This window comes from Halyomorpha halys, unplaced genomic scaffold (assembly GCF_000696795.3).
Source record: "Halyomorpha halys isolate HHAL.00 unplaced genomic scaffold, Hhal_1.1 Scaffold999.1, whole genome shotgun sequence".
Classification (NCBI taxonomy): domain Eukaryota; kingdom Metazoa; phylum Arthropoda; class Insecta; order Hemiptera; family Pentatomidae; genus Halyomorpha; species Halyomorpha halys.
Genome location: NW_027106312.1, coordinates 300,030 through 326,312, shown reverse-complemented (window position 1 = coordinate 326,312; position 26,283 = coordinate 300,030). Strand labels below are relative to the sequence as shown.

Genomic DNA, 26,283 nt, shown 5'->3' with positions numbered 1-26,283 from the left:
ATTAACTTATATACCTATACTAAAAATATAAATATATACAATAGGAAAAAGTAGTATATGGAGAAAGGGAAAGAATAATGTAACAAATATGAGAACGAGAAGGGGGACTTACGTTGTGGCGTAGAAGGAAGGCTCGCAACTGATTGATGTAAGAGTTTATTTGAGAATTCCGCTAGAGTGAGCTACTGGACTGTGGTTAGAAACGTAACTGTCAAGAAAGACTGTTATGACACAACAGTTGATATGAAATACTAATGATAAAAAGGTCAAGTTATAGTTTAAGAGAAAAACATAAAACCAGTGAGATGTAAAAATACGGAGCCCAAAGATCAAAAAATTATGATTACAAATTAATAAGAATAAAACATATTTTTATATAAACAATAAAATGGAAAATAGATAATGATTGATAAAAGAAAATGAATTATGGGTGCTTTAATAAGTTAACTATTTGGGAATAGGCTTGTTATCTCTTTTGTTCTATAGCCCTGATGAAGACCTGAAACTCAGGTCGAAACGTCGGCATAAAATAAATAAATATGGTTTTGTTTATTTATGTTGTTATTTGCTGACCGCACCCCCCGACAAACTTCTCCAATTATTAATCTACAGTCTACTATCTACACCTTTTTATATTTTAATGTTTTCCTTAAGGGAAATTCATTTTTCATTAACTGTTCTAAGAAAATATTAATTGAAAAATTTACCAAGTTAATGATTTATTAAATTTTATTTAGTTCGTTAAATTTTATATTCAGTCTTTACTTTTTATAAAATTAAAGTGGAAATTATTTATCCTATAATTTCCACTTTAATTTTATAAAAAGTAAGAATTAGTAAAATAGATAAATTTTTTGTCTATTTTACTAATTCTTACTTTTTATAAAATTAAAGTGGAAATTATTTATCCTATAATTTCCACTTTAATTTTATAAAAAGTAAGAATTAGTAAAATAGATAAATTTTTTGTCTATTTTACTAATTCTTACTTTTTATAAAATTAAATATATTTTGGGATCCTTGTTAATTGCATTAAAATGTGTCATTTTGAATTGAACAGAGACATTAGCACAAATTTTTCGAGAATGGCTTCATAGATTTTTATTTTTGATGAGCCAAATCATCGGATACAGTATTTCCTACAACTTATTTTCAGTTCAGATTTGTGATTGAATGAACTGTTTTACCAATAATTGTATTAATGTGAAAAATCTCTATTTACGTCATTGTAAACCAAGTCCCCTCTTTTTAGCTTCACTTTTGCTTAGAAGAGAAGGCTGCTTTTCTGCTGAGACCTTGTTTTGGTTCCCATTTGGCTTGTCCACATTCTGTCTCATAATTCTATTCCTACTCAATTCAAAACATAGCTGCTAAGCGAAAAGATGTTTAGAATCAAAATTTAAGGCAATATAGTATAAAATGAAATAATAATTTGTGAAAATAAGAGTTATCTTTTTAGTTATAATGCAGACAACAAAATAAAAAAAATTGTCTGCTCCTTGAACAAAATTCCATGTGACCATAGTAGAAATTCTTAGGACCTTAAAAAATATGAATGTGGAAATGTTTATAACTTGTGTAAAACTTTTTGCCAAAATCCCTTCCTGGTCCTTTGAAGCCCTTCAGACTAACAGTTTCTCCTGAATCAAGCCCAAAAAAAAGTAAAATAAAAAATGTAGGAAATTTATTCTGAATTTTGATCCATTTGTGATTTCACAGTGAATAATAGAAAAATACCTGTTCTGAAACGTGTGAAGATTAATTTCAACTTAAAATAGTGTGGTAAGTAAAAGCTGTGTTACACCGCACCAGATTTTTGAGGTGTTCTTCCATAGAGTGAAAATAATGCATTTTTTCAGAAACATCAACTTATTAAAAAAACTCAAAAATTCCCTAATTTTTTGAAATGCTGAGGGGAAAAAATTTCCAACTAGAATATATTATTATTAGATATTTTGTACTTGTATGTTTTGGGATTTACCGCATACTTATATACTATGTTTCCTCATTTTTTATCAATTTCTATTATAAAATTTTGTCATTTATATTTATATAATTTACGAAATTTTTACAACCACATTATAACTAGTGAAGGACATTATTTAAATAATGTGATTGTAAACATTTTTTAAACTATATGTATATAAATGACAAAATTTCACAATAGAAACTGATAAAATTGACCAATATGAGGTATAATATATAATACCTAGTATATGAGTATGGGTTATATCCCTAAACGTTGTTCAAGTGCAAAATATATAATAATAATATATTCTAATTGGAAGTTTTTTCCACCTCAGCATTTTAAAAAAGTTGGGAATTTAAGTTCTTTGAATAAGTTGATGTTTAAAAAAAATGCATTATTGCTATGTGTGTGTATAACACCACTTTTATTTACCACACTACTTTAAGTTGAAATTAATCTTTGCACATTTCAGAACACGTATTTATTTAGATGTTACAAAGGAGATATTTCCCTATTATTCACTATGGCAATACTTTACTTTTTAATAATATTCCTCTTAACAAAATTGTTAAATATGTCCCATCCATTTTTGTAACAACTGCTTCAACAATCTGCTGGTGTCTATATGAATTATAACAATGTCGGAGGTGCTTGAGAACAGTTGCAGGCAAACCTGGCACAAACTAGTAGCCAAAATGTGAACCACATTCAACAGACTATTGTCTCATGTTAGCATGTATTAAATTCTTGTAAATACTTTGCTTTTACTTTTCTAATAATTATTTAATGTATTATTTGTCCATAAATGCATTTTTGGTATAAATAAAGACTCAAATAGAGTTTTCTGAGTAAAAGCTAATGTCTTACATGCAGTGTCTCCCGATGACTTTTTCAAGCTCAAACTTGGTTTTCAAAACCAATCCAATTTAACTCTTGGGGGACAATGAGTAAGGCACATACTACTGGATCAGTATTTTCTATCATTATTTTGGAATTTTATATAGTGTTATATTTCTATGATGCCACTTCTGGGCCATTCCTCTATCCTTTACCTTTCATAGCGTAACCAATGGTGAATACCTCTTAGGCATGCCTGTACTTTCTTAAGGATCTAGAGAGAGAGTAGTATCCATTCCTGCAAGAACTTTTATGTAAAAAGCAAGACATTGCTTTGTAAAGGGGTGTTTTGTACATATTATATACACACAAAAGTGGAAATATTTTTTATTGTTTTTTTCTAAAATATTGTAGACTTGTAAACATAAGCAACAAATTTAAGATAAACAAGTAAAGGTCAAATCTCAAAAATAAAATAGTTGTTAAAGACTTGAGAATATAAGATTTAAACATTTGCTACTACTTAAGTCATCCTATTTAATATCATACATGAAATTATATTAATTGCATTTTTCTTAAATGATATGTACAAATATACAAGCTTAATTAACAAATATATAAGTACTAGGTACAATGTTAAAGTTCATCAGTTGAATCTACTCTGGAATAAAGAGTAGGTTTTCACATTAATTTTAATTTATAAATATTTTGGTACATGAATCATTTAAAAATATAACAGAAACAAGAATATCAATTGATCGAATAACAACAAATTAAAAACAAAACAAATATACAAACTATTAGCACACTATACAAAACATTTACACTAAATTTTACAATTCAAAATAATATACAGGCATCGTGACTTATCACAAAATATATACAAATAATTACACATGCACATATATAAAATATATGTATGTATAAATGATGTTACTTTTTACTGAAACACTGATGAAGAAAATGTTGCAATGTATGATAGAGGTGAGGCCTTACATCACTGAGACCATGAGCTTCATCAGGATAGCTCTGAAAGAAAAGTAAGTAAAGGATTAAAAAATTGTCAACAATAATTTGGTTACATAGTGAAATATTCTTTTGTGCGATAATGTAACTGTTATTAATTAATTTTTATTTTCTCTTTATTTTTTATTCACACCTTTTCCTATTAGCACAACTAAAGAATGTAGGTACTTAATTAATTAGTGTGTAAAGTGGCTTGAAAGGAACAGCAGAACGAAATCCTACAGAAGGTATTTCTTTGGGGTTAATACATAGAATTAATAGTGTTGGTAGTCTTTCTTCCTAGTAAACTTCATGCATACCTACAGTTTCTAAAGAATAGATGGAGAATGTGAACACTTGATACACTCCAGTTTCATTTTAATCAACAACATTTTATCATAAATGAGGGAATAGTTTCATCGAAAGATTGAGGACTTTATTATGTTATGTAATTATTAAAATCATTTTTTTTTATGAAAATAAGAATAAGTGAATACTTATGTGAAATAAAAAAAATAGTACCAAATAGTAACTGCTTAAAATATCTTTTTTTGTTAATTTCCTTAGTTTAACTGTAGTGTTCCACCTAGGTTTCTTTTCATTTAAGTTTCATTACTTGATAAATAGACTAAGATAATTAATTTTGTGATGTAGTTATGTAAATTTTGAGCGAATAGATACTATATTTGTGATTAGAGTTGGTAAGTAACAGTTTCTTTTATTTCACTGCAAAAGTTAGCTCAAATTTAACAATAGAAGTGATACTGAACACATCCAACAAATTATGTAATAAGAACTTTATAAAGATGAAAAAACAGCTTCCATAAATCAAAAATTGAATCCACATGGGAAGCAACTATGAAAAGTTCGAGATGAAACTAATCTCAGCTGACTTTTTGAATTATATAAGAGTCTTCTGAGGGTTTAGCCACTGTTTTATACAAGTAAGCAGTAAAAGTAAGGGAAGTTCTGAAGAAACCGGAATTGATCTGTTTCAGTATCTACTAGAATCTGCATTAGTTGAAGAAAATTATCATACTGATTAGTGAGCCAATTTTTTCCATTTAAGATTATTATAAAATAAATAAACAGCTTAAGAATTAGGTGGTGAAGTGTTGACCAGTGAGGTAGAAACAGATAAAAAAGTAACTTGGTCGATAAAAAAGTAAACACTTTTTTTTAAAAATATGACTATTGATATTATAAAAACAAAATTACTTATGGAACATCCTGTTGAAATCAGAACTAATCATTTATCAATATTTTAATAAATCATTCAGTAGATTCTTGTTTTTAAAATGGATTTTGTGTGCCATTAATTTAATTTTTTTTTATTACGTAAAAGTGATGAAAAGAAAAGACAATTATGTTGTAAGTTTTATAAATTAGCTCTGTTCACTTTTTTATAATGTGCATTGTATCTGTGTTATAAGCATACATTATTATTAATGCTCTCAGAAATCCAGTGGGACATGTGTAACATCAACAATAATGGCCGAGTAAGTAGAGTCAGAGTTCAAGAGACTTAGTCTAAAATATGTTCAAAATTATTTGGGAACTATGAGGAGTGAAAATAAAAGTGAGAAGATTAGTGATAGAGAAGTCTGTGGAAGTGGAATAAAAGAAAGCCTCATAATACCATACAGTAAAAGAATGGATTATTCTGTTTTTGTTGCCTCGTTATTAATAATGAATAAAATTTTTTTGTTAACACCAAATGATTGCTTCAATAAATTATCAATATAAATGATACTTTACCTGTTGTTCGAATAGTATATCTTTCATTTCTAATGCTTTTGCCAACATCATGGACTGTTGGTAGTGAACATTATCATCAAGAGTTCCATGAATAAGGAAATATTTTTTATTTCGAAGGTTGTCAACTTTACTGTTCAAAGAAGCCTGTTCATATCCCACAAAGTTATCCTCCGGTGTTGGTAGACCCATGAATCTTTCAGTATAGAGGGTATCTAAATACAGAATAATTTATTTTAATAGAAGTCCATACAGTAATTAAGTAATTTATTTAATAAATTCTTATTTTAAATTACCATATAATAACCAATCAGTAACTGGTGCAACTGAAATACCACATTTGAAAACATCTTTATCCTGAGCAAGAGCCATTCCTGCTGCATATCCACCGTAACTCCATCCCCAAATTGCAGTTCTGTCTTTATCAAGGTACTTTTTTGTTGTCAACAAGTGACTAAAAAATATAAAATAATTTAATGATAAATGAGGTACAAAAACGTCATTTTTTGTTGGCAAAAAAGCTGAACTAACTAACAATTAAAAATATCTGCCTGAACCAGTTACAGCTGATAAGGGGTTTACTAGATCCCTCTTGAAAGGAAAAAAGCCTGTAACACTAAAAACCATACAAGGTCTTGGTTTCATTCAGTGGGAGAGAAGTTCATTGCTTATGAACCAATGTTAATAGTAGGAAGTGATGCAAACAGCGTTCTCACTCAATCACTAAGTTTCAAGATGGGCCAATTACCCATTTCATTAGCTGGGTATGTTATCGGAGGGTTTCCCTTCTCAAGAGTCAGATGTGGAGTGCTGATATAATTGAATAAATTATCTGCTTCATCGGAACTTGATCATGGGCACAGGAGTTAGGAGTGCATTCCGTGCTTTACCGAATGAGCTGTCCCATTCCTCAAATAGATAAATATTTATTTTAAAAATAAGTACCACAACTAATAGGGTTCTTGAGTTCAGTACTTAGTAGGGATGTACTATTTCTTTACCAAAGGAACTTATGGGAATCCTAACGGTGAAGTTTTATTCCTAGCCCTTAAGAATTAAAAATAGGTTTCAGCTGTACAAACTTATTTTTCCCAAAAATATTTAATAGTAATTTATGAAAATAGGATTCTGTACAATATTTATCCTTCTTAATAGTATATTGATAATCATATTATTAAATTCTATATTGTTTATTACAACAACATTGCAGTTTTAAAACTACTTGATTTGTTCAAATTAAATGAAATTTATACAAACTTCCTCAAGGAATTGAGCACTGCCTAGAAGTGATTGTATTTTTTTAATAATACTTTTTATGATAAATTTGGATTCAATATGGATATAATATGAGTATTGTTTGCTATATTGATATCTGATCCTCATTGAGATAGCCTCATAGATAAGAACAGAAGCAAGCCCTCTAACTAACCAAGCAAAAGAGCTGAGTCGCTGGGATATTTCTAAAAATATTTCTCAGAGAGGTTGAACTTTGAATGTATGGGCGGAGAGTAACCAAATTTTTGATAACTGTGATTGTTGTATCTTCTCTTTTAATTGCTGGAATCACTGAAGTACTGTCAAAAATGAAAAATAGGAAATCTCTGGGAATTAATGTCATTTATTTCATTCAGAAATAATGAAGGTCGATGCACAAACCCATTCAAGTATAATTGAGCTTATACTTAGGAAAATATGGGAAGAGGAGAAAGTGCCTTTAGAGTGGAAGAATGGGTTGAATTGTGAAAATAACAAAAAAGGAAACAGTCTATGTTCTGAATAAGTTCTACTGAACTTAAGATGAATGACCATGTCTCGGAGTGAACATAGGTTTTGAACCATACATTACAATGTATAATTATGCCAAAACAATTTATTTTGTTCCCCTGAAAGTGTAAGCCAATTTAGGGCTAGATTTGAGATTTTATTTTAAATTGTTCTAAACATAAAATGTGCTCTTCTTTAAATTAATTTAATTTTTTATTTGCTTAAGGATTTCAATGGTTGATTACTTTTAAAATACTAAAATTAAAATTATTTGGTATAAGTTTTTGATTTTGTCAGGCACATTACATTATACCTCATGGAGGGTTAATTAAGGGTTATGTCTTGAACTAATCTGAATTCGTTAGACTTGGCCTAATGAGTTTTTCCAATATCGATCAACTTCTTATAATATATATACTAAAAATTCATTATTGACTATCACCAAATATTCTATTTACTAATCACACTAAAATAAATCTTCACATTTTCCCCTCTAAATACTTTAAACTTTCCAGTGGCGAGGTCATTATTGAAAAATCCTACATATATATTTAAATAATTAATGTAAAATTAACTCTTATGATAAATATTCACTAATTTGATTGAGTGAATAAAATACCTAGTTATATTAATTTGATCAAATATTTCGACAGTCCCCAAATGCCTGTAGATGGAAAATAAAGTTTTGTCCCCTTTTAGACCTGAGCCTCGACCATCAATTCTAGCATAGACAATACTGTCATTCACAATCATGGAACTGTACCATTCCAAATTAAATCGTTGGCTTACTACATTTGAATCAGGACCTCCATACCTGTAAACGATAACAAAACAGATAAAATAAAAATATTTTACTTCAATATAAATATAAATTACATGTTTATGTATAAATTAAATATTTATAATTGTTTATGATTGACTGTATGTTGTTGTATCATAGAGGTAGTTAATAAGTAAGTTATAGTTACATGTAGTTATAGTTACTTAATAAATAATTAATAATTTAGTAATAAATAGTGGCCACTATTTTATATGTTATGTATAGGAAGATGGTCAGGGTTGTGGTCAAAGGAGAAACAAAAATAGTTCAGTCAATAGGAGAAACAAACTATCCTTTGACCGCAACCCTGACCATCTTCCTATACATCACTTTTTACGGTCAACTATATATACATATATTTTTTATGTTATTTCTGATTGCCCTTTAGAAAATCTCGTTTTAATTTTTTTTCTGTCATATTCTGAATTTTACTGAGAACTAGGAAAAATTAACATGATCTGTGTTATAATAGTTAGTGATTAAGAAAAACAAAAATACTGGAAAGCTATTGTGGTTGTTTTTTATACTATTCTAAAGATAAGAAAAGAAAGCAATCATGTTAATTGGTAAATTTTGAATACAATAATGCGAACAAGAATAATCATTACTTACACTTGCACAAGCAGAGGATATTTAATTTCGCCAGAGGTATCCATGCCAGGAGGTTTGAAGAGTTGTACATGAACCTCATGCCCTCCATCTATCTCTATAACCACTTCTTCACTTTCAGGAAGAGTAACTTCTTCCAACCTCCTTTTTAATTTGTCATTTCCTTCCCATGTTAATATTTTTTGACCATCCTGGAAGGAAACGTAAGTGTAGTTTCATCATCATATATTTATGTATTTATCATAAATTATCGATATTTATAAGAAACAATTAAAGTTTGATTACTTTATGATAAAGATTTATTTCAGGTACAACAGGCCCAGCACATGTTTCCATATAATAAGAATGATTCTTTAATGAAAATTCAGCACCAGCATATAGGCAGTTAGGAATATTATTTCGACAACTTATGCATTCAGTAGCACCACCATCAGCTCTCACCCTGTTCAGTGCCAGCTCACTTGGTTTTCCAGGGGGAGTTGCCAAGAAATATCTGTATTGAGCAAAAAAAAATATCAATAAAGTTAAATATGTTTCAAATAGATTATTTATAAAATAACTTTATTTTGAAAATATTAGCTCAACCAATTTTATACTTACATATGTTTTTCATCCCAAGCAAGTAAATCTGTAACTGTAAACTTTCCAGAAGTTAGAGGTTTTGGCTCACCTCTTCCTGACATATCAATGGTTGCTAGATGTCTGAATTTGCCAATATTTTTTTCACTTTGAGTTTGAGGTAGAATCACTCCTAACATTTTGGCATCTGGAGACACTAACATTTCAGGTAAAGTGATCCAACCACTTTCCTCTTGATAGGTCAGGATCTAAAAAATAATTAAGTAAGAAATATTAATTTCTTATGATACTTCAAGTATGTCTTAATTTTCAAGTGTATAAGAAACGTACCATAAGTAACGTACTGTAAAATAAGAATAGTTGATAATACTAATATGTTATTGGTAACAATTAATATTATTATTAAAGTAACATAAAAAAAGCAATCTATAAACACTTATTCAGCAACAAATCTAAACACAATTAAGAAAATACTATTTCATACTTTACTAATTAATTTTTGATTTAGTAAATGCTGAAAGCAATGACACTTATAAAATGCAGCCAAGAAAACTGTGGATCATTTCAGTTATGTTAGAATTTTAATATCTTCTTATAGTTTGTTTCAGTAAACATTTTAATCATGATTTATTGTTTATCTTATTCCAGTAATATATATAATTCTACAATGGTACCCTGCTAATCTTGATAAAAGACAAGATTATGAAAAAACCAAATAAGAATTATAATATTAATATGGATGGATTCCTAATATAATTTTATCATTACCTGATGACATTTTGTGTTCTCCATTAAACATGCAATGATATCCATCTCATTTTGTATCCTATTCATCCAAACTGCAACTAACTGCCCAGGTGCTGCCCATTTAACCTGCCCAAGAACAGGCTCTCTGCAAACAAGTAATATTAATTAATTTTAAAAATAGATTGTAAAATAAATTATATTTAAGAAAATATGAAATAGTTAATAGTCACTATGTCTTGATTTATTTAAACAATTTTGATTTAATAATAAATAACATTCAGTTAATGAATTAAATCCTATTTTATGAAACAATAATCTTATATTTATGGATCCATTACTTCTATGTTCTCCTTCTCCTATTAATACTACCTACATTTTCACCAGCTTCATTTGTATTGAAGTCAATGAACACTTCCCCTAGTCAAAATTAGGAATCCTATATGCTTTATACCAGCCTTATCAATCATTAGTCTTTAAAATAGTGAATGTATGTCAATGTTTAGAGCAATTCATTATAAATAATCAAGATCCATTTAAAATATGGTGAATATTTTTTCAAATGACAACTCTGATATGTATAGAACTAGAATATTTATTATAACTGATGTAAATAATTTAAAGATTAAATGTATAATTTATTTAAACTAAAAGAAATTAATAAAGGGTTACCTAAGTTCGGCTCGTGGTGGAAGATCAAGTTGAAGTATAGGGGTTTGCTGTACCTGTGTCAGGTCTATGACGCTTAGAGTAACTGTCGGATTTGGTCTGCCTGGCTGTTTAATATAAAACATTTAAGTATTAATGAAAGTCTTTAAATTAAATAAACATTAAATATTTTGTATATATATAAATAGTTGACTGTATAATTTAAAATATGAAAAAGATGGTCAGGGTTATGGTCAAAACAGAACAAAATAGTTTTCCACTATTTATTGACCGACGTTTCGCCCCACTTTGTTGGGCTTCATCAGGGCTGTTCAAGACATTAAATGTCTGTTTAACCAATGGCTTCATCAGGGCTGTTCATGAAGATAGGTTAAACAGACATTGAATGTCTTTTTAACCTATAGTCATGAACAGTCCAGATGAAGCCCTACAAAGTGGAGTGAAACGTCCGACAATAAATAGTTGAAAACTATTTTGTTCTGCAACCCTGACCATTTTCTTCATATATAAAATATTTTGGCTTGAATTTATTTACCTTTGGATATCTAATGTTAACAGCCTGAGTGTACTGAAATCTTAAATCTCCAGGAACACCATAATAAGGAATATTCATAACAGGTGTCCGTGAATCATTGAATGTAGCAAATGCTAAATGTCTTCCATCAGGAGAAAACCATAGAGCACTGTTAGAGCTGAGTATTTCCTCTAAAACATTGATTGATTGATTTAATTTTTCATTCCCCTATTGTTCCTGAATTATCGTTTTAGTGACTTATTACTAGATAATAGGCAGTTTATATATAAGTAATTTACAAATACTTTATATTCGGCTATTTAATCATTGATTCGTATATTTTACCATGAATACTAGGAAAAATTTCAACTTAGATTAGTACACGTTTTTAATTATTATGATTAGAAGATGATTAAATAAGATAATAAATTGATATAATGGTAGAAGCAAATAATTTTAAAGGTGAAGGAAAAATATTTTTTTTTAGTACCTTCATAAACCCAATCAGGAACCCCATTATATATTGTTCCAGGGCGGCCTGTGCTGGTCAGTCGATATTCCTGCAGAGTTTGTTCCCTTGCTGATGGTCTCAAATATATATCATTCATATAAACATAGACATAAGAGTTTCCAGTTGGAGCCCATTTAACCAATTGAAGGGGAATGCGAGCACCGTTCATATCTGTCACTGACCATCCTTTTCTGAAATTTATATAATAATGTAAAATATTCTTTTAAATACAAAAAAAAAGAAGTGTTAAAACTCTTAAAGTAGAGAGTACACTAATTTTATTACTCTTTGGTATCAGATCTTATTTTTCATGTCATAATTTAATATTGAGACATCTTAAACATATTTTGCATCTAATAGGGGAATTAGTAGTCATATTTCTAAAGAAATGAGGAAAAAATCAATTAAATCACAACATAAATTAACCATTTAAGTCATCAGTTTACCAGACTGAGTAGAAAATAAATAATACAATGTTGGCAAATTTAAATAAATATAATTGGAGATGGTCAGAAAGGGGGGGGGAGGGTGGTCAGCAAAAAGAACATAAACAAACAAAATATTATTTATTCATGCCGATGTTTAGACCTGAGTTTCAGGTCTTCATCAGGAAGCTTTTAGCAAAGGGATTGCAGCTAAAACTGAATGAGTCTAGTTTATTTATTATCATAAATAAATATAATATAATAACTATTTCATAGTTAAAATTCTAATATTTATGGTATTCTTTATTTTTATTATTATTTGTTGGTACTGGATTATAGACATTGGCAGAAAAGTTTATAAACAATGAATTTGGCAACACGACCTTAATGGATAAAAAGTTGGTTTTGAATTATTTTTATAATGAATTTACAATTTTTTGACAATCTAAGGTTATCTTTTTTTTCATTCTTCACTGAGAAGGCCCAATACTCCATTGGACTGATTCTTAAGGAAAGTTTGAGAAGGTTCAGTTTGAGGAATTCATTTTAAATTTTTTTAACTTTTAGGTTAAATTATGAACCATTTTGCCAAAAGAATCTTTGGAAAGATCTGATATATTAGAAATTGTTGGTTGTAAATTATTCCTAATGTACATAAACATTATTGTAGCTTCCAAGACTACCATAGTGAAACATAATTGTTGACAAAATTGCATAGAGTTGTAATACTAGACATGACTTGAGGTTAGTTTAATAGTAAGTTTATGCAATAAAATACTTAAAACAGTCTTTTGATATTTTAAAGCAGATTAAACCATAAAAAGCCATAGCTTAGTAATAAAATGTAAATGTTGCTTACTTTGTTTCTAAATCAACTATGTGATAATAAGCCAGGAATGTGTATCTGTACATCTGAAAAATTACAATTAGTTAAAGTAGGTGAGTTTAAAACTAAAATAATCACTAAGTAATAATTATACATTTTAAAAAACCATTTATATTTAGGAGCAATGAAATGGGGTGACAAATAGTTTAAAAAATAATTCACCTTTTGATATGAATGTGCTAACATCAGGTATCTATGATCGGCTGACAGTTCATACTGGAATGACTGTTTTACAATCTAAAATAAAAAGAAAAATTAAAGGTGGTTACAAGAAAACTTTGCACTAAAAAACTTAAGCAATATTGATTGATTCCTGTAATTACCTCATGGTCACCTTCAAGTAAAAGTTTATTTGTTTTTGTTCTTGCATTGAATAATATTATTCCATCTGGGTTTCGATACAAAATTTCAGAGTCTAAAAAAGAGAAAAGAATATAAATAATTATAATTATTTATAATTATAATTATTACAATTTATATATCTTTGAGAAAAAGCTATTTCGGAACACATTAGTCAATTTTTATTTTCTTGTAGATTTGACATTGGCCCTTTGACCTCAAACTTGAAATCTAGTAAGATTAGGACATTGGCCTTAATTTCACTTATCACTCTCACATTTTTGAATTAACAAATATTGTAAGTATAAAATTGGTATATTTGGACATTACCAATACCTTTTACCAAGGTACAAATATATATTATTGCTTTTTATCAACTAAATTTCATAGATAATTTAATACTGGCCAATACATTGGGTGAATTACTATCTGTGTGGTTTAGTGGTTAGTGTTATTTACAATGAAAACATTCCAAAAATGAAATTTTTTTTTTTTGAAAGTGAAAACAAGTGCATAAATGTAAGAAGTTCTTTTGAATTCTGCCTGTAGACATTTTTATGTTACACATGACTTGAACTGAAGAATTTCTATGGTGGGAAGGGCAGCCCTCCTGCTTATAATGTAATATATATTTTTTATACCTAGTCAGTACTATTAGGGAATTCATTAATAATCTATTTCTGTCTTTTATTTCCCCCTAAAGCTTATCTTATTCCTATTTTTGTTTTACGCAGTGCATTTCCTTAAAGCCGTACCTGATATCCAGGATCCATTGAATCTTTTAGGGGAGTAATCACCCTTAATGAGTGATTCCATAGAAAGAGGCCTCATAGATGTGACATAGGAAGAAGCTTTAACTGAAGGTGGTGTCGTTGGCTTCAGAAAGTATAACACTGCAGCTATAACCACTGCTACAAGCACTACTACAGCAATGACAAATGTCGTCCTCCGCTTCCTTCCTTTCGATAGAAGCTCCTAAAAATAATAATAATGAGTTAATGAATGTTTTGAAAACATAAAAATATTCATAGTGCTCTAAAATATTTAACAGGTTTGCCCATTCTCTCTTAATGGAAATGGTGCCTGCAACAGGCCTCCACTAAGAATATATTTTTTTTGTTCAGCAAAGAGGATAAATTGCACCAGGCCCCCAATTTCTCAGATTTGATTTTTTTTTCTTTCTTAGAAATATTTCTGAGAATTAAGAAACCACTAGAAATAAAAATAAATATGGAATAAAAAGGGACAGAAACAAAAAAGTAGGCGATTGTAGGACAGATATCTTACTACTAATGGCGGAATATAATATGCAGAAAAAAATCCTGAAATATGTAGTTACGGTAGGAATAATATATAGTAAAATCTGGAAGATTAATGCCTAAAAATCAACTAAAGAATATAATTCTTGCAAAAATTGGTTTGCTTATTTAGGGTTTTAAAAATAATTTCGAATATTATAGAGAAAAACGTAGGGGGAGAACTTTTTACGCAAAATTGTTTTATAAATAAATAATTTTTAAAAGTTAAAATAATTCAAAAATTAAAATTTGTTCTAAAATTGTTTCGTTATTATTATTATCAATTAAATGTTTTTCAAAATTGTATTCAGGGTAATTTTATTATACGATATGATCGAACCGGTGTACAAAATACATTATATATTAAAAACATTTTGTATATTTTAGTTTATTATTTATTTTGCAACGGTTGATTATTTTGTATCTACCTGAAAAACAATCAATTTTTAAAATTTATGAAATAATCAAAAATGCTGTTTAATTTAAAAGGCTACGAAACCCCTTTCCCGCCCTACCTACAGGACTAAACTAGATTTTTCTCCAGTCCTCTCAGTGCTTACATCACTGTATCTCAACTGGATTTAATTGTAAGTAAGCATTTTCCTATTTATTTTTATTTTTTTGTGAAATAAAGCAAATTCTTTTTATCAAATTATAATTTCTTTTACTATGTTAATTATATAATAGAAAGCTCTATCTTATTTGGTAGTATGAGATAACAACCTTTATTAATGAAAGGGAACAACTTTGGATTAAAAATTAAGTGGTAATCTGAAAGTTATGATTAGAAGTTTATGTAAGTTTAAGTTGACAAAGAAATTTATTTAGGTAGATAAAATAAAATAATATACAATCATGAATTACGGTAAAGCTTAAATTAAATTTTCAATTCGAATTTTCTCTTCAATTTCAAAATATGCATAAAATACAAAGGTTCTGGAATGTTATTTACGCACCATGAACTCTTTTAGGAAGCTTCTTAAGGGAACATAGGCGTTCAGAACCATTCCCAGGACAGGACCTCAAAACATCTTTTCCCATTATTCGGGAAAGGGGGGTTGGTCAATTTTTGTGATATTTTAATTGAAGACACGGTGGATCAACTGATAAAGTGTATTAAGAAGGCTGTGTAGAAGCTGTAGGAGAGGAAAAGCTAAGGATAAAAAAAGGAGGAGCCCGAACGTGGTGCTATTGTGATCGGTGTCAGGGCTACCTTTGTCGCCCATGTCCACGCATGCTTTTTATCTCGATCTAGTCTGCAACCTCAATACATCAGTCTTTTTAAACATCCTTGACAGACTATGAACCAACCAAGTCTCAAATTTTAAGAATATTCCATTAGAACCAGAGTGAAAAAAGTAGTAATTGAATGGAACTAAAACTGGATCGTTCACATTTCCAGGTGAAAATAAATTTGACTCGTTTCTACTGAATCCGTTGAGGCTACTTCAGGCTGATAAGTCAGATGGTGCAAGGTTGGCTGGTCTCAACTAAATTTATTGTAGGCTTGAGGAAATAGCGAGGGTATCTGAGCAATTTAAAGGTGGCCGCATGACTGACCTTTTCTTAATGGCTCTCCAGCGTGCTCAACATTCTCATGCCTTTCCCACAGCTTACCTTACCGTTTTGTCTTTAGTTTTCAAAAACAAACTTCATAATTCCTTACTTCTCATTTTACTCTTATAATTATCGTAAACCCTAAATGGAGGATACTATAGGCCCTGCCGAATTAAAAGCTGTGACTGCTAATACCGAGAACGTAAGGACTTAATAATACTACGGAGGCTCACCCAATTTTTTTTTTGCGGCCAAACAAAAAATATTTATAAGATTCTATATCTGATTCAATTTCCTAATGATTTGATGCCGAGCATACCAAGAAAGAAAGGAATCACATTGTTTTATGTTGAGTCCAAACCACGGCAAATTATTTCTGTAAAAAAAAAAAATAAATGCCAAGTTAAATTGGGAAAATCGTTCAAAATCAAATGGATTAATGATTACCAGTCAACCTTGATGAAAAGACAGTGCACAGTAAATAACTTTTTGAACATCACCTCGACTATCTTCCTTAATTAAAACTGAGCAATGATTATACATTATTTGGATTCCATGAACCGTATAGTAATTTATATCATCTTTCGAATGGGACAGATCAATACTGTGAATTTTTTGGCTCATTTATTTATGAGAAAACAATTTATTATAATTATTAACAACAATTTATTATAACTATTAACAATTTACTATTATAATGATAACAATTATATTTATTTATTTATGAGATAACAATTTATTCTGTGTAACTTTCGGGTGATTCTAGAAATCCTAAAAAGGTGAAACTTAAGACGCTTTAAAATCCTATTAAAGTATATCTAAAGCTTGGCGAATAACTTGTTGTTAATTTTTTTATTAAATTTTATAACGTCCAGTTTATAAACGACAAGTAAAACAAATATTCCCATTTATGAAAATCCGCCCATCATTCATTTAAGAGTTAATAGGTTCTTACATAGATTCAAAAATTCAGATAATTATGTTTCACTTAGCATCTTGAATATTTTCTCACGAATGCCACTTTGTACTAATAACTCATATTAAAAAGGATACTCGTCTTTATCATTTATTTTTAACATATATTTGGGGGAGGGACAAGACTAAAACATGTGTCGCCAAATATTTATAAAATAAGTTACAAATATAATTTATAAGAAAGTTAATAAAAACTTCCATGTCATAAAATGAATTTTCGTACGTCATATCTGACGTTAAGGGGGTGGGGGTTCAAATTTCCCGATTAGATCAATAGTAAACAAGTGACCATTTTTATATCGCAAACATCGTTAGAGATACCTTACCTTTAGATCACACAGTCACACGCAAACTAACATCATCCTAAGTGATAGTATAAGTTTATTCATATAGACAATGAACCTACCAACGCTTGTAAATATTCAAATACGGCTAATTGAAGATGAAATGTGTGACTCAGGATTTATTTATGATGTAAATCACTTGAAATAACTTTCAGATCAATATAAATACTGATATAAATAATAATAATAACGTATTTTACCATTATTGGAGAAACTTCAAAATCTTAAAAAATAATAATAATAGAATATAAGATAGTAAGGCCTCCACATAGGCGAGGGGACTATCGGAACCCATTGTCCGAATTTACATTGGAGCAGGAGTTTATCGTTAAAAAGGTATAATTTATTAAAAATTGAAATATGAAATATCATTAAAAACCATATAGGAGGGAACTCATCTAGTTATTTAGTACTAGTGCTCGGGATATGGGGTCCTTGATATGAGGTAAATGATATTTATGGTCAAAAAAACAAGATATGTTCACATTATTTTCTAAATATAGCAGCCTGAACAAATATATATTTCTTGTTCAAATCAAATGACTCGGTAACAGTGACAAAGGGTAGTGGATCATGTTATGGATATAAAAAGGTCTTGTTGGTCCCAATTGGGGACTTCCTTGGCTGGAAATTCATGAAATATATCTCGGGAGAGGAAAAACAAGATCATTTATCACGATTTAACATTTATCTTGTTTATAAATTATAAAAACAAAAGAATCGACACTTAAAATCAATATGAATATGAAATCTATCTATTAAAAATCAAAAGCGAAAGACATAAGCCTATTTATTAATACGTATTCGAATTGAAATGAAAATCAAAGGCAAAGTAGAAAAAAACAATAAAAGTGTGGAAGGAAAATAGTTCTTAGCCCCTCCTAGCCTAGTATTCAAACGGACATTTTCAAAAACAATTGTTTTAATTCAGGTATTATTTTATGGTTAAATATCCTAGGGATAATCATTCTCAATACGAAATCAACCATCGATGAAAAATATTTCAACAAAACGAGAATGGCCTGAATGAGCAATTCAGGTATCATAATAAATACCCAAGTAGTTCAAAATAGAGATTCATTTGCAAACGTCAGTAGCTCTACCACGTTGGACGTCCGATAGGAAAAAAAAATATATATGAAAGATTCTTGATTATATTTCTGGTTTCCGAAACATCTATCATTTCTCCGTCAGCGTGGATTTTTTATTGCTGCATATTAATAACCAATTTCACGGAATAAAACTTTCCTGGAAAGGCCTAGCCAAACTGAGGTTAGAAATTAACATCTAAATGTAATAGATAAAATTAGTGACTAAAAGGGAAGGAGAGAGACGGCATACAGGTAGGGAGAGCTGTTCATATATCACGCCTCACCGCGGACCATTTAACATTTTAATAATTACATGGCTCTCCCTCTTGGACCCCAACGCCTGTCGGGGTCCTCTTTTTACAGCTGCCACGAAGGTAGCGGCTAATGAACGTGCCAGCGGCCCCTCACGAAATTGTAACATCCAGTCCTGGTCCCTCCCTCATCACGACTCCTCTCTCATATACCAATCCCATTGTCCCGGCTATCTCTACTGTTAGTGGTAACCGATGGGAGCCACTGCAAAGAATTTCTCTAAAAAACTGGTAATCCCAAGAGCTCAAGAGGACAAAAAATTAAGTTATTTCAACCCAATTTATGATTACTTTATTGAAAACTATATCCAGTTAAGGGCAAAATTGATTACTGCCAACGACGGTAAAAGAGAATAAAAAATTAAGACTGTTCCAGAAGTTACAAAAGTTCATATTTGATTTCTTTCAAGTGATGATAAAAGGTTAAATTTTTGCCGAGATTATACAATTAATAATTGATAAATTAATAGTTGTTAATGTAGATGTCATTAAAAAGTAAATATTGAAGTATTTATGGTGCACACTCCTGAACTTAATTTTATTTGAGAAAATCTAAATTTTCGTTTAGTTTTCATTCGGAGCTCTATGGCCTTAACCTACCTATTCCATTAAAAAACTTCATAGCACATTATTTAAATTAGAGAAATTTTGGAAAATATGAGCTCTTTACTTTCAATAGTTCTCGAGATACAGTTTTTCAAAGAGCAATATTGTTTTCCAAAATGAATATTTTGTGAATTAATTTTGGCGAATATCAAGGTAACTACTGCTCTTGCAAGCGACTTAAATAGAGATATTTTATTAATATAAGGAAGATGGTCTGTGTGCGGCAAAGAAAAAAACTCAAATAGTCATAAAACTATTTATTTTATGACTATTTGAGTTTTTTCTTTCACCGTACCCAGACCATCTTATTTTTATTATTATACACGGTCAATCATCGATCTTCAAATATTTAATAAGTTTACTGTCTTGGTTTGCTTTGATTAAGGAAAATCTTCTTTTCAATGATTTTTAAGTATATCTTGGAGAACCCACGGTACTGTAGGGGACAGGTCTGTAAAAAAACAACAAAAACTGTACATATTAAAAATGGTACATTGGTCAATTGAAATTACAATAGCTAGAAGGATAGCCAATGAGGATTAATAAACAATAAACCTCAACTGGCAGCATGCTGTCGATTCAAAGGTTTATTTAAAAATATTTTTAGAAACGGATGTGCGTGATCTACGATCATTATAAATAATAAACATAGATAAATTACAGCAAATAATAATAAAATTGCAAATAATAATAAAAGTTGTAAAATTATTTTGATATTTTATAAAAAACTGATATTGATCAGGAAAATATGCAAAGTGAAAACGAATGCAAAATAATATAAATTAAAATAACTAATTAGAACAGCTGTAAACAAATATATACATTTTTTATATTATAATTTTATATGTTTATCTTTATTTACTTCTTAGTTATTTTATTAAAAAATGAAGTAATAATAATGACATCCCGACAAAAAAAGAAATTTGAAGACTACTGCAATGGACAATAAAAAAATATTAGTAACTCTTTTAGCAAATTACATTAATTTCTAGCAAAAACGAGGGTTCTTGAACCCTGACCCTAGCAGGAGCCTAAGTGGGCCATCCCAAGGAGACCTTGATCCAGTGTCAATAAAGACCGTTATAAAATATTCAAATGTATTCAAGAAGAAAAGGAGCGCGTATGTATGCGTCGTTCCAAGGCCGTCATCCCTTTACTCTCACTTCTTTTGTTTTTTGTTTCACTCTCGCATCTCATCGGCTCTTCTTCCTCAATGTTCGTCATTCTTTTTTTGGTTTTTGCGATCCTCCCACTTTCATTACGTAGGCAGGACTGTTTCATTCATTGATAAGTATAATGGTCCAAGTTTAGGCTACCATGCCTAAGTCTACAGGGGCATTATAGTACCAATTAAAAGTTGGTTACATTGAAACTAAAATAAATATTCATAGTTGAAAAAAAATAAGTTCCAGGCAGATTCACCTCATTAAATGAGGCGTTTGATTTTAAAACATGGTAACAAAAATATTTTAAGAATTGCAGTTTTTAGCATCATAGACTTTTTAAAGATTTATTTCATAAATTGTTAAAAGGAAATTGTTTTCTTAAGTCGATAGCGTTGAAATTAAGTTATGGTAAGTGACTGCTGGTTGATGGTAAAATATTGTGATTAACAAAGAATTTAACATTGTAATAGTTGTCATTTTTTAGGTTACCTTGTTTTACAACCAAACGCCTGAAATGTTAATAAATAGAATCAAGAATGATAATTTCGACGTTTCGTCAAGGAAAGATTTGCGCTCAAGTTAAGAGACTTTAACGCTCAATGTAAAAAGTTATGAAATCTTGTAGGTTATTTCATACCAGCTACTGAAATATATGAATAGCATCATATATAAGATGCCAGTAGAACAAAAAGTAAAATGATTCTTTCTAATTTAGATTGACCATAGAGATGCATTAATGAAATTGTAAACGTTAACACAATTAATATAACTATTAATTAAGAATATTGGAAATCTCTGAAATGAAAAATTATAAAAAGTTAATTAAACGTAATTAATTAATATAAAACGCTATTAGAAAATAATCCTACGGTTTTACAAATAATCAACTTTCAATCTTTCCAAAAATAAAATTGAAGGGTCCAGTTATAGCCCAATTATTGGTAAAACTGACTGATCCTTTAGTGACAATATGGTCAACACTGTGCTTCTACCACCTGATTTATTTCCTGACTTATGCGAAGTACGTTGCTAACGTATAACCTATCAAAAAATCTATCATCCTGTGTTCCAAAGGTAAGATGAGCCTCGAAGCTAGTTCCTTTGAAAAACATAATTCTAATATCCAAGGAAATGAAAGTGAAATCCGTTTCACCGAGGTAACCGAAGGCTCGATACAACATTAGTAATTAGAGTTAGTAAAACTATGTTTATTAGGAACGCCAACAAAACTAAATTTTGAGTAAAAGTCCAAAACGTTGCGGTTTTAGGCTAGCTGATCAATATTTCTTTCTTTCAGTAACATTTATCTCGGTGCTATTCAACTAACGATATAGTAAAATGAGCTTATCTTCACCAGTTGTTATGTACGCCTGTAAAATAGGACCGAAAATCAGTAGTAAATTACATTTTATTTGTATAACTAAGTTCAAAAGCGAAAATCTTATTAAGGATCTCAGTTCAAAGATATTTATTTGTCTCAGAATGTAGTTTCCTAATAATAATAATATTAATAACATTAATAATATCAAGCAATACCGGGACAAAAAAAAAGCAAATGATTATTGGATGGACATGGAGAACATTTTGATAGCCGACTATAACGTTGTTCCGAGTGAGGTGAGGCAGGTGGAACAGTGAATGGGCAAGGAATGAAACCCGTTTTACAAATTTGTTTTATTTGCGGCTGGGCGTTGGCGGGGCAGATAAGGTACCTCCTCGTGCTCGCTCCTTTACCGATAGGCTGCCCACTGTTTTATCTTCTTTTGGTATTCGTCCGAGGAACAACCCTAATAGCAAAAAAAGAGAAAACAAGAATTCTCAAAGAAAATACTTAATAACCTGCTCCAAGAAGGTTGGAGGCCTCGATTGTTCCTAACAGGGTTAATAATACAAAAACATCTCAAAGCTTGTTTTTACCAATGGCAGAGGACTTATATAGGTATCATCACATTAGTTTTCAGTAATATCAAATGCAGTTGCAGTTATACAAATAGAGTTTTGAGGTTATATAAAATCGCGTATCAAAACAATAAAATAACTAATAGGGTACATGTCACAGATTTTAGTAAAACAATTTCTGAACGATAGATTTGATTTTAAACCTAAGATTTCTAAAATCTATTCTTAAGTTAACTTTTTATAAGCTGATCCACTTTTAACTATGCAAAACCCACACTACAGCCGTTACATGACGTTAGAACTTGCAACTACCGCAGTCCACAATAGTTTGTATCTTTTTCCTAATAGCGTTGTTTTTTAAGTTCATAGATTAGTATTTTAAATAATGAATTAGTTTTCGTTGCCTGTTCATTAGATTTGCTAACTGTTACTAGGGAAACTAGGTAGGCCTACTGTTTTAATGGTTGGAAGTTACAATCCATAATTGTATCATCATAGGAATGACGAACGGCATGGGCAGTTGAAGGATAAGATCTGTATTGAAAGTTTATAATTGACTTGGGCGAAATTCATTTGGAATAATATTTTAAAAATAAATGGTGAAATAATATAAACAAATCGATTTTGAAGTAATGTTATTTTACTCGAATCTTTTTTCAAAATTATAATTATGAAAAGTAGCTTCACAAGCCACTACATGCAGTGTCAATTATCTAGCAAAACCTAGTATGACCATGATATCGTAACGGCAAATGTCATACAGTTTAACTTCCCAGTTGCTAAGACATGTATAAACTATTTCCGTATAATATAGCGTTTCTTTTTTACAAACTTATTTTAGAAATAATTACTTCGTGTTTTTCTGAAATAACAACAAATAACAAAATAGTGAAATAACAGTTATTATTGAATGATTTCTGAAATAGCAACAAATAACAAAATAGTGAAATAACAATTATTAGAGAATGATTTCTAAAATATATTGCTTTATTTCAATGAAGGATTATTGAATGAATAATCTAATATTGAAACAGTACCAAGGTCTATGTTATATAGGTAGGTAAAACGGCCGGTAACTTGTGGTCAACGGCATGTGGTCTGATATCGCGACTTAAAAAATTAATATCTTTTGATGATCAGAGCGAACTTTGGTTTTCACCTAAATGTTTTGTCATGTATGCTGAATGATACAAGTAGAAAATGCATATACATCATTGGAAAAAAGAACTAAAAAATGAAAAAAAAAATTTCACATGGCATTTCAACGAATATACCTTAAAGACAACGCCAAAACAATTGAATGCCTCAGAGGCAAGCAGTTTTGAAGACCATTATAATTTTATATAAATTGCAACATATTTAAGCAATAATTTCAATAAACTACAATTCAAACATATTTGCCTATAATATTCTTCTTCTTGTTCTCTATAGGCTAAGATGGACTTAGTCTTCCTGGACAATTCGATCCCACTCTGCTCTATCTGAAGCCCTTCTCCAGCCAGTCACTCCAATTCTCCTATGATCCTATTCCACGACGTCCTTTTGCCAGGTTTTCTTGGGACGACCTCTCTTTCTTTTTCCGTGGAAAGTTTATTTTGTGACATTCTTTCGTTGAGTAATCTTCTACCTGTCCAAGTCAGCTGATTCTTTTGGAATTGATAAATCGCACAATATCTTCATTAAGGCCATCCAATTGTTTATTGTTTCTTATGCGCCTTGTTCAAATATAGGCCCAAAAAACCGCCTCATAATTTTCCGCTCAAAGACTCTAAGAAGAGCCATAGCATATTACGAGCTTGATTAATAAATTTATATTAAAGTAATTTTGTGCGCATAGAGTAAAGTCGTAAATTTTTTGAAACTGCTCTATTGCAAAACTTTCATCAAGTGACTTGTCTTTATGTTCTCACCTTCAATTATTAAGAAAATTACATAAACTAATTGGCAAGGTTTACCGATGCGCTTTATTAGATTTATGGCATTAAGTTATGAGATTAATTTGACAAAATTTCTTATCTTATTATACATAATTGTCCCCTTTCCTAATGATCTTCCAAGGTGTTCGGTAAAAACTTGCCCATAACTTTCTCATATTAGAGTGCACGTTCTAAAAAGGTCATTCTCAGATCTATTATTTAATCAGTGAATTAATTATATCTGTTCCAAAGAAGACAAACAGTTTATGTATAATATAAATTATTAAAACTTTTTTGTAGTGACTATTCATAATCGTTTAAAAAATGTTGTAAATTCAATATCAAACGAATTTTAATACTTGAAAATCCAGGGAGAAGAAATGGAAGCATAAGAAATTTAGGAATTTTTCTACAAATAGAGATTAAAATATAATATATGACTAATAGCAGTTATGTCTAGACAATAAAGATTAATACTTTATTTAAATATAAAATATCTGGTATACTTTGTTACTTGTATGGATAAGTAAGATTATGTAAGTGAATTCATACACAGTAATTAGATAAAAATTATCTCCAGTAAGTTACTCCAAATATTATTCTTAACACTTAAATAAGCATCTTATCTTATAATTTCATTGAACTTGTTCTTATTGGGCTTCGTTTTATATAAACTATGCAAGGCAGAGTAATTGAACATTAACAGACGGATTACTGCCCGCATGTTCTAATACCACTACTTGGGGTCGCTTAGAGATTGTGAAGACCTAAGCCCTTTGAGGAGTAAATAATCCGCCCGTTGACATCTGTTTATTGTTCACGAGTGATAATATATCTGTCAAGGGAAGGGAAAGAAAGTAAACGACTACAAAATAAAAAAAGGGACAGAGGAACGGGTGTAGTTCTTATGGCGGTAGAGGAGAGGATACAGCGGTGACCTTGTTAGTGATCGGAAGATGTCGCTCTTCGAGATAGTCGCCTCACGATTCCGTGACCTCACGACCCCTGGCTAATTGTCCACGACTTCGGCGGTCGCAGTTCATCGGCCTCTTCGTCGTCTTAATGATCCTTGTCAATTATCGGATCCTCTTACGGTACTCGAATTTATCGCAATTGCGTTGTTCCTTCTGCGGGAGGAAAATACGGTGCGATCTTCTTTGGTCGTTAAAAGCAGTATAGGTATCAGTTATACATAACTTACTAACTATATTTAAAAAAAAAATGAATGTAATAAGAGGTAATTTACTAACAGATTTTAAAAAATATCTATAGTCGGATTTTCTAACCTCGTAATATATAAAGTAGCAGTGTCAAACACAAGGATGACTCATTGAAACCATTACCGAAAAATCTTTCCAAAGCTCTCAACAGGAAAACCAAAAAACTTTCGAGAGTTCCTAAAAGTCCTCTAATGAAGATCACGACCCACGTCTAATCTTAATGGAGTACCACCAAAGAAGTTATCCTTCCAACATAATGATTCCCGTATTATATATAAAAAGTCTGTTCTTTATACAAATATATATACTTAAATACACTCGTACTTACGTGATTATGTAGGTAAATTACCGAATACTTCAATGAATATGATTCTGTGTATGAACTACCGTTTAGATAATCTAAAAACCTTATGATAACTGAACTGGATACAATACAGTTTGCCATTGTAGCATCGAAAATACAGAATAGATAAA

At 30.0% G+C, this 26,283-nt stretch overlaps 1 protein-coding gene across 4 annotated transcripts in view; it reads right to left on the bottom strand.

Annotated features, from left to right (window-relative positions):
• Positions 1-3,177: 3,177 nt before the first annotated feature.
• Positions 3,178-26,283, bottom strand: part of ome (dipeptidyl peptidase 4 omega) — a 218,515-nt gene continuing 195,409 nt past the window's right edge. For all 4 annotated transcript variants that reach the window (XM_067044644.1, XM_067044645.1, XM_067044643.1 and 1 more), the window contains 15 exons: positions 14,182-14,401; positions 13,411-13,502; positions 13,250-13,324; positions 13,061-13,113; positions 11,756-11,967; positions 11,287-11,456; positions 10,755-10,858; positions 10,107-10,230; positions 9,360-9,586; positions 9,045-9,252; positions 8,763-8,950; positions 7,950-8,144; positions 5,863-6,020; positions 5,570-5,781; positions 3,178-3,835 (listed from right to left, as the gene is read on the bottom strand). In XM_067044644.1, coding sequence (XP_066900745.1) covers positions 3,740-3,835; positions 5,570-5,781; positions 5,863-6,020; positions 7,950-8,144; positions 8,763-8,950; positions 9,045-9,252; positions 9,360-9,586; positions 10,107-10,230; positions 10,755-10,858; positions 11,287-11,456; positions 11,756-11,967; positions 13,061-13,113; positions 13,250-13,324; positions 13,411-13,502; positions 14,182-14,401 — 2,334 coding nt within the window. In that variant the 3' untranslated portion in view covers positions 3,178-3,739. The remainder of the gene's footprint in view (positions 3,836-5,569; positions 5,782-5,862; positions 6,021-7,949; positions 8,145-8,762; positions 8,951-9,044; positions 9,253-9,359; positions 9,587-10,106; positions 10,231-10,754; positions 10,859-11,286; positions 11,457-11,755; positions 11,968-13,060; positions 13,114-13,249; positions 13,325-13,410; positions 13,503-14,181; positions 14,402-26,283) is intronic.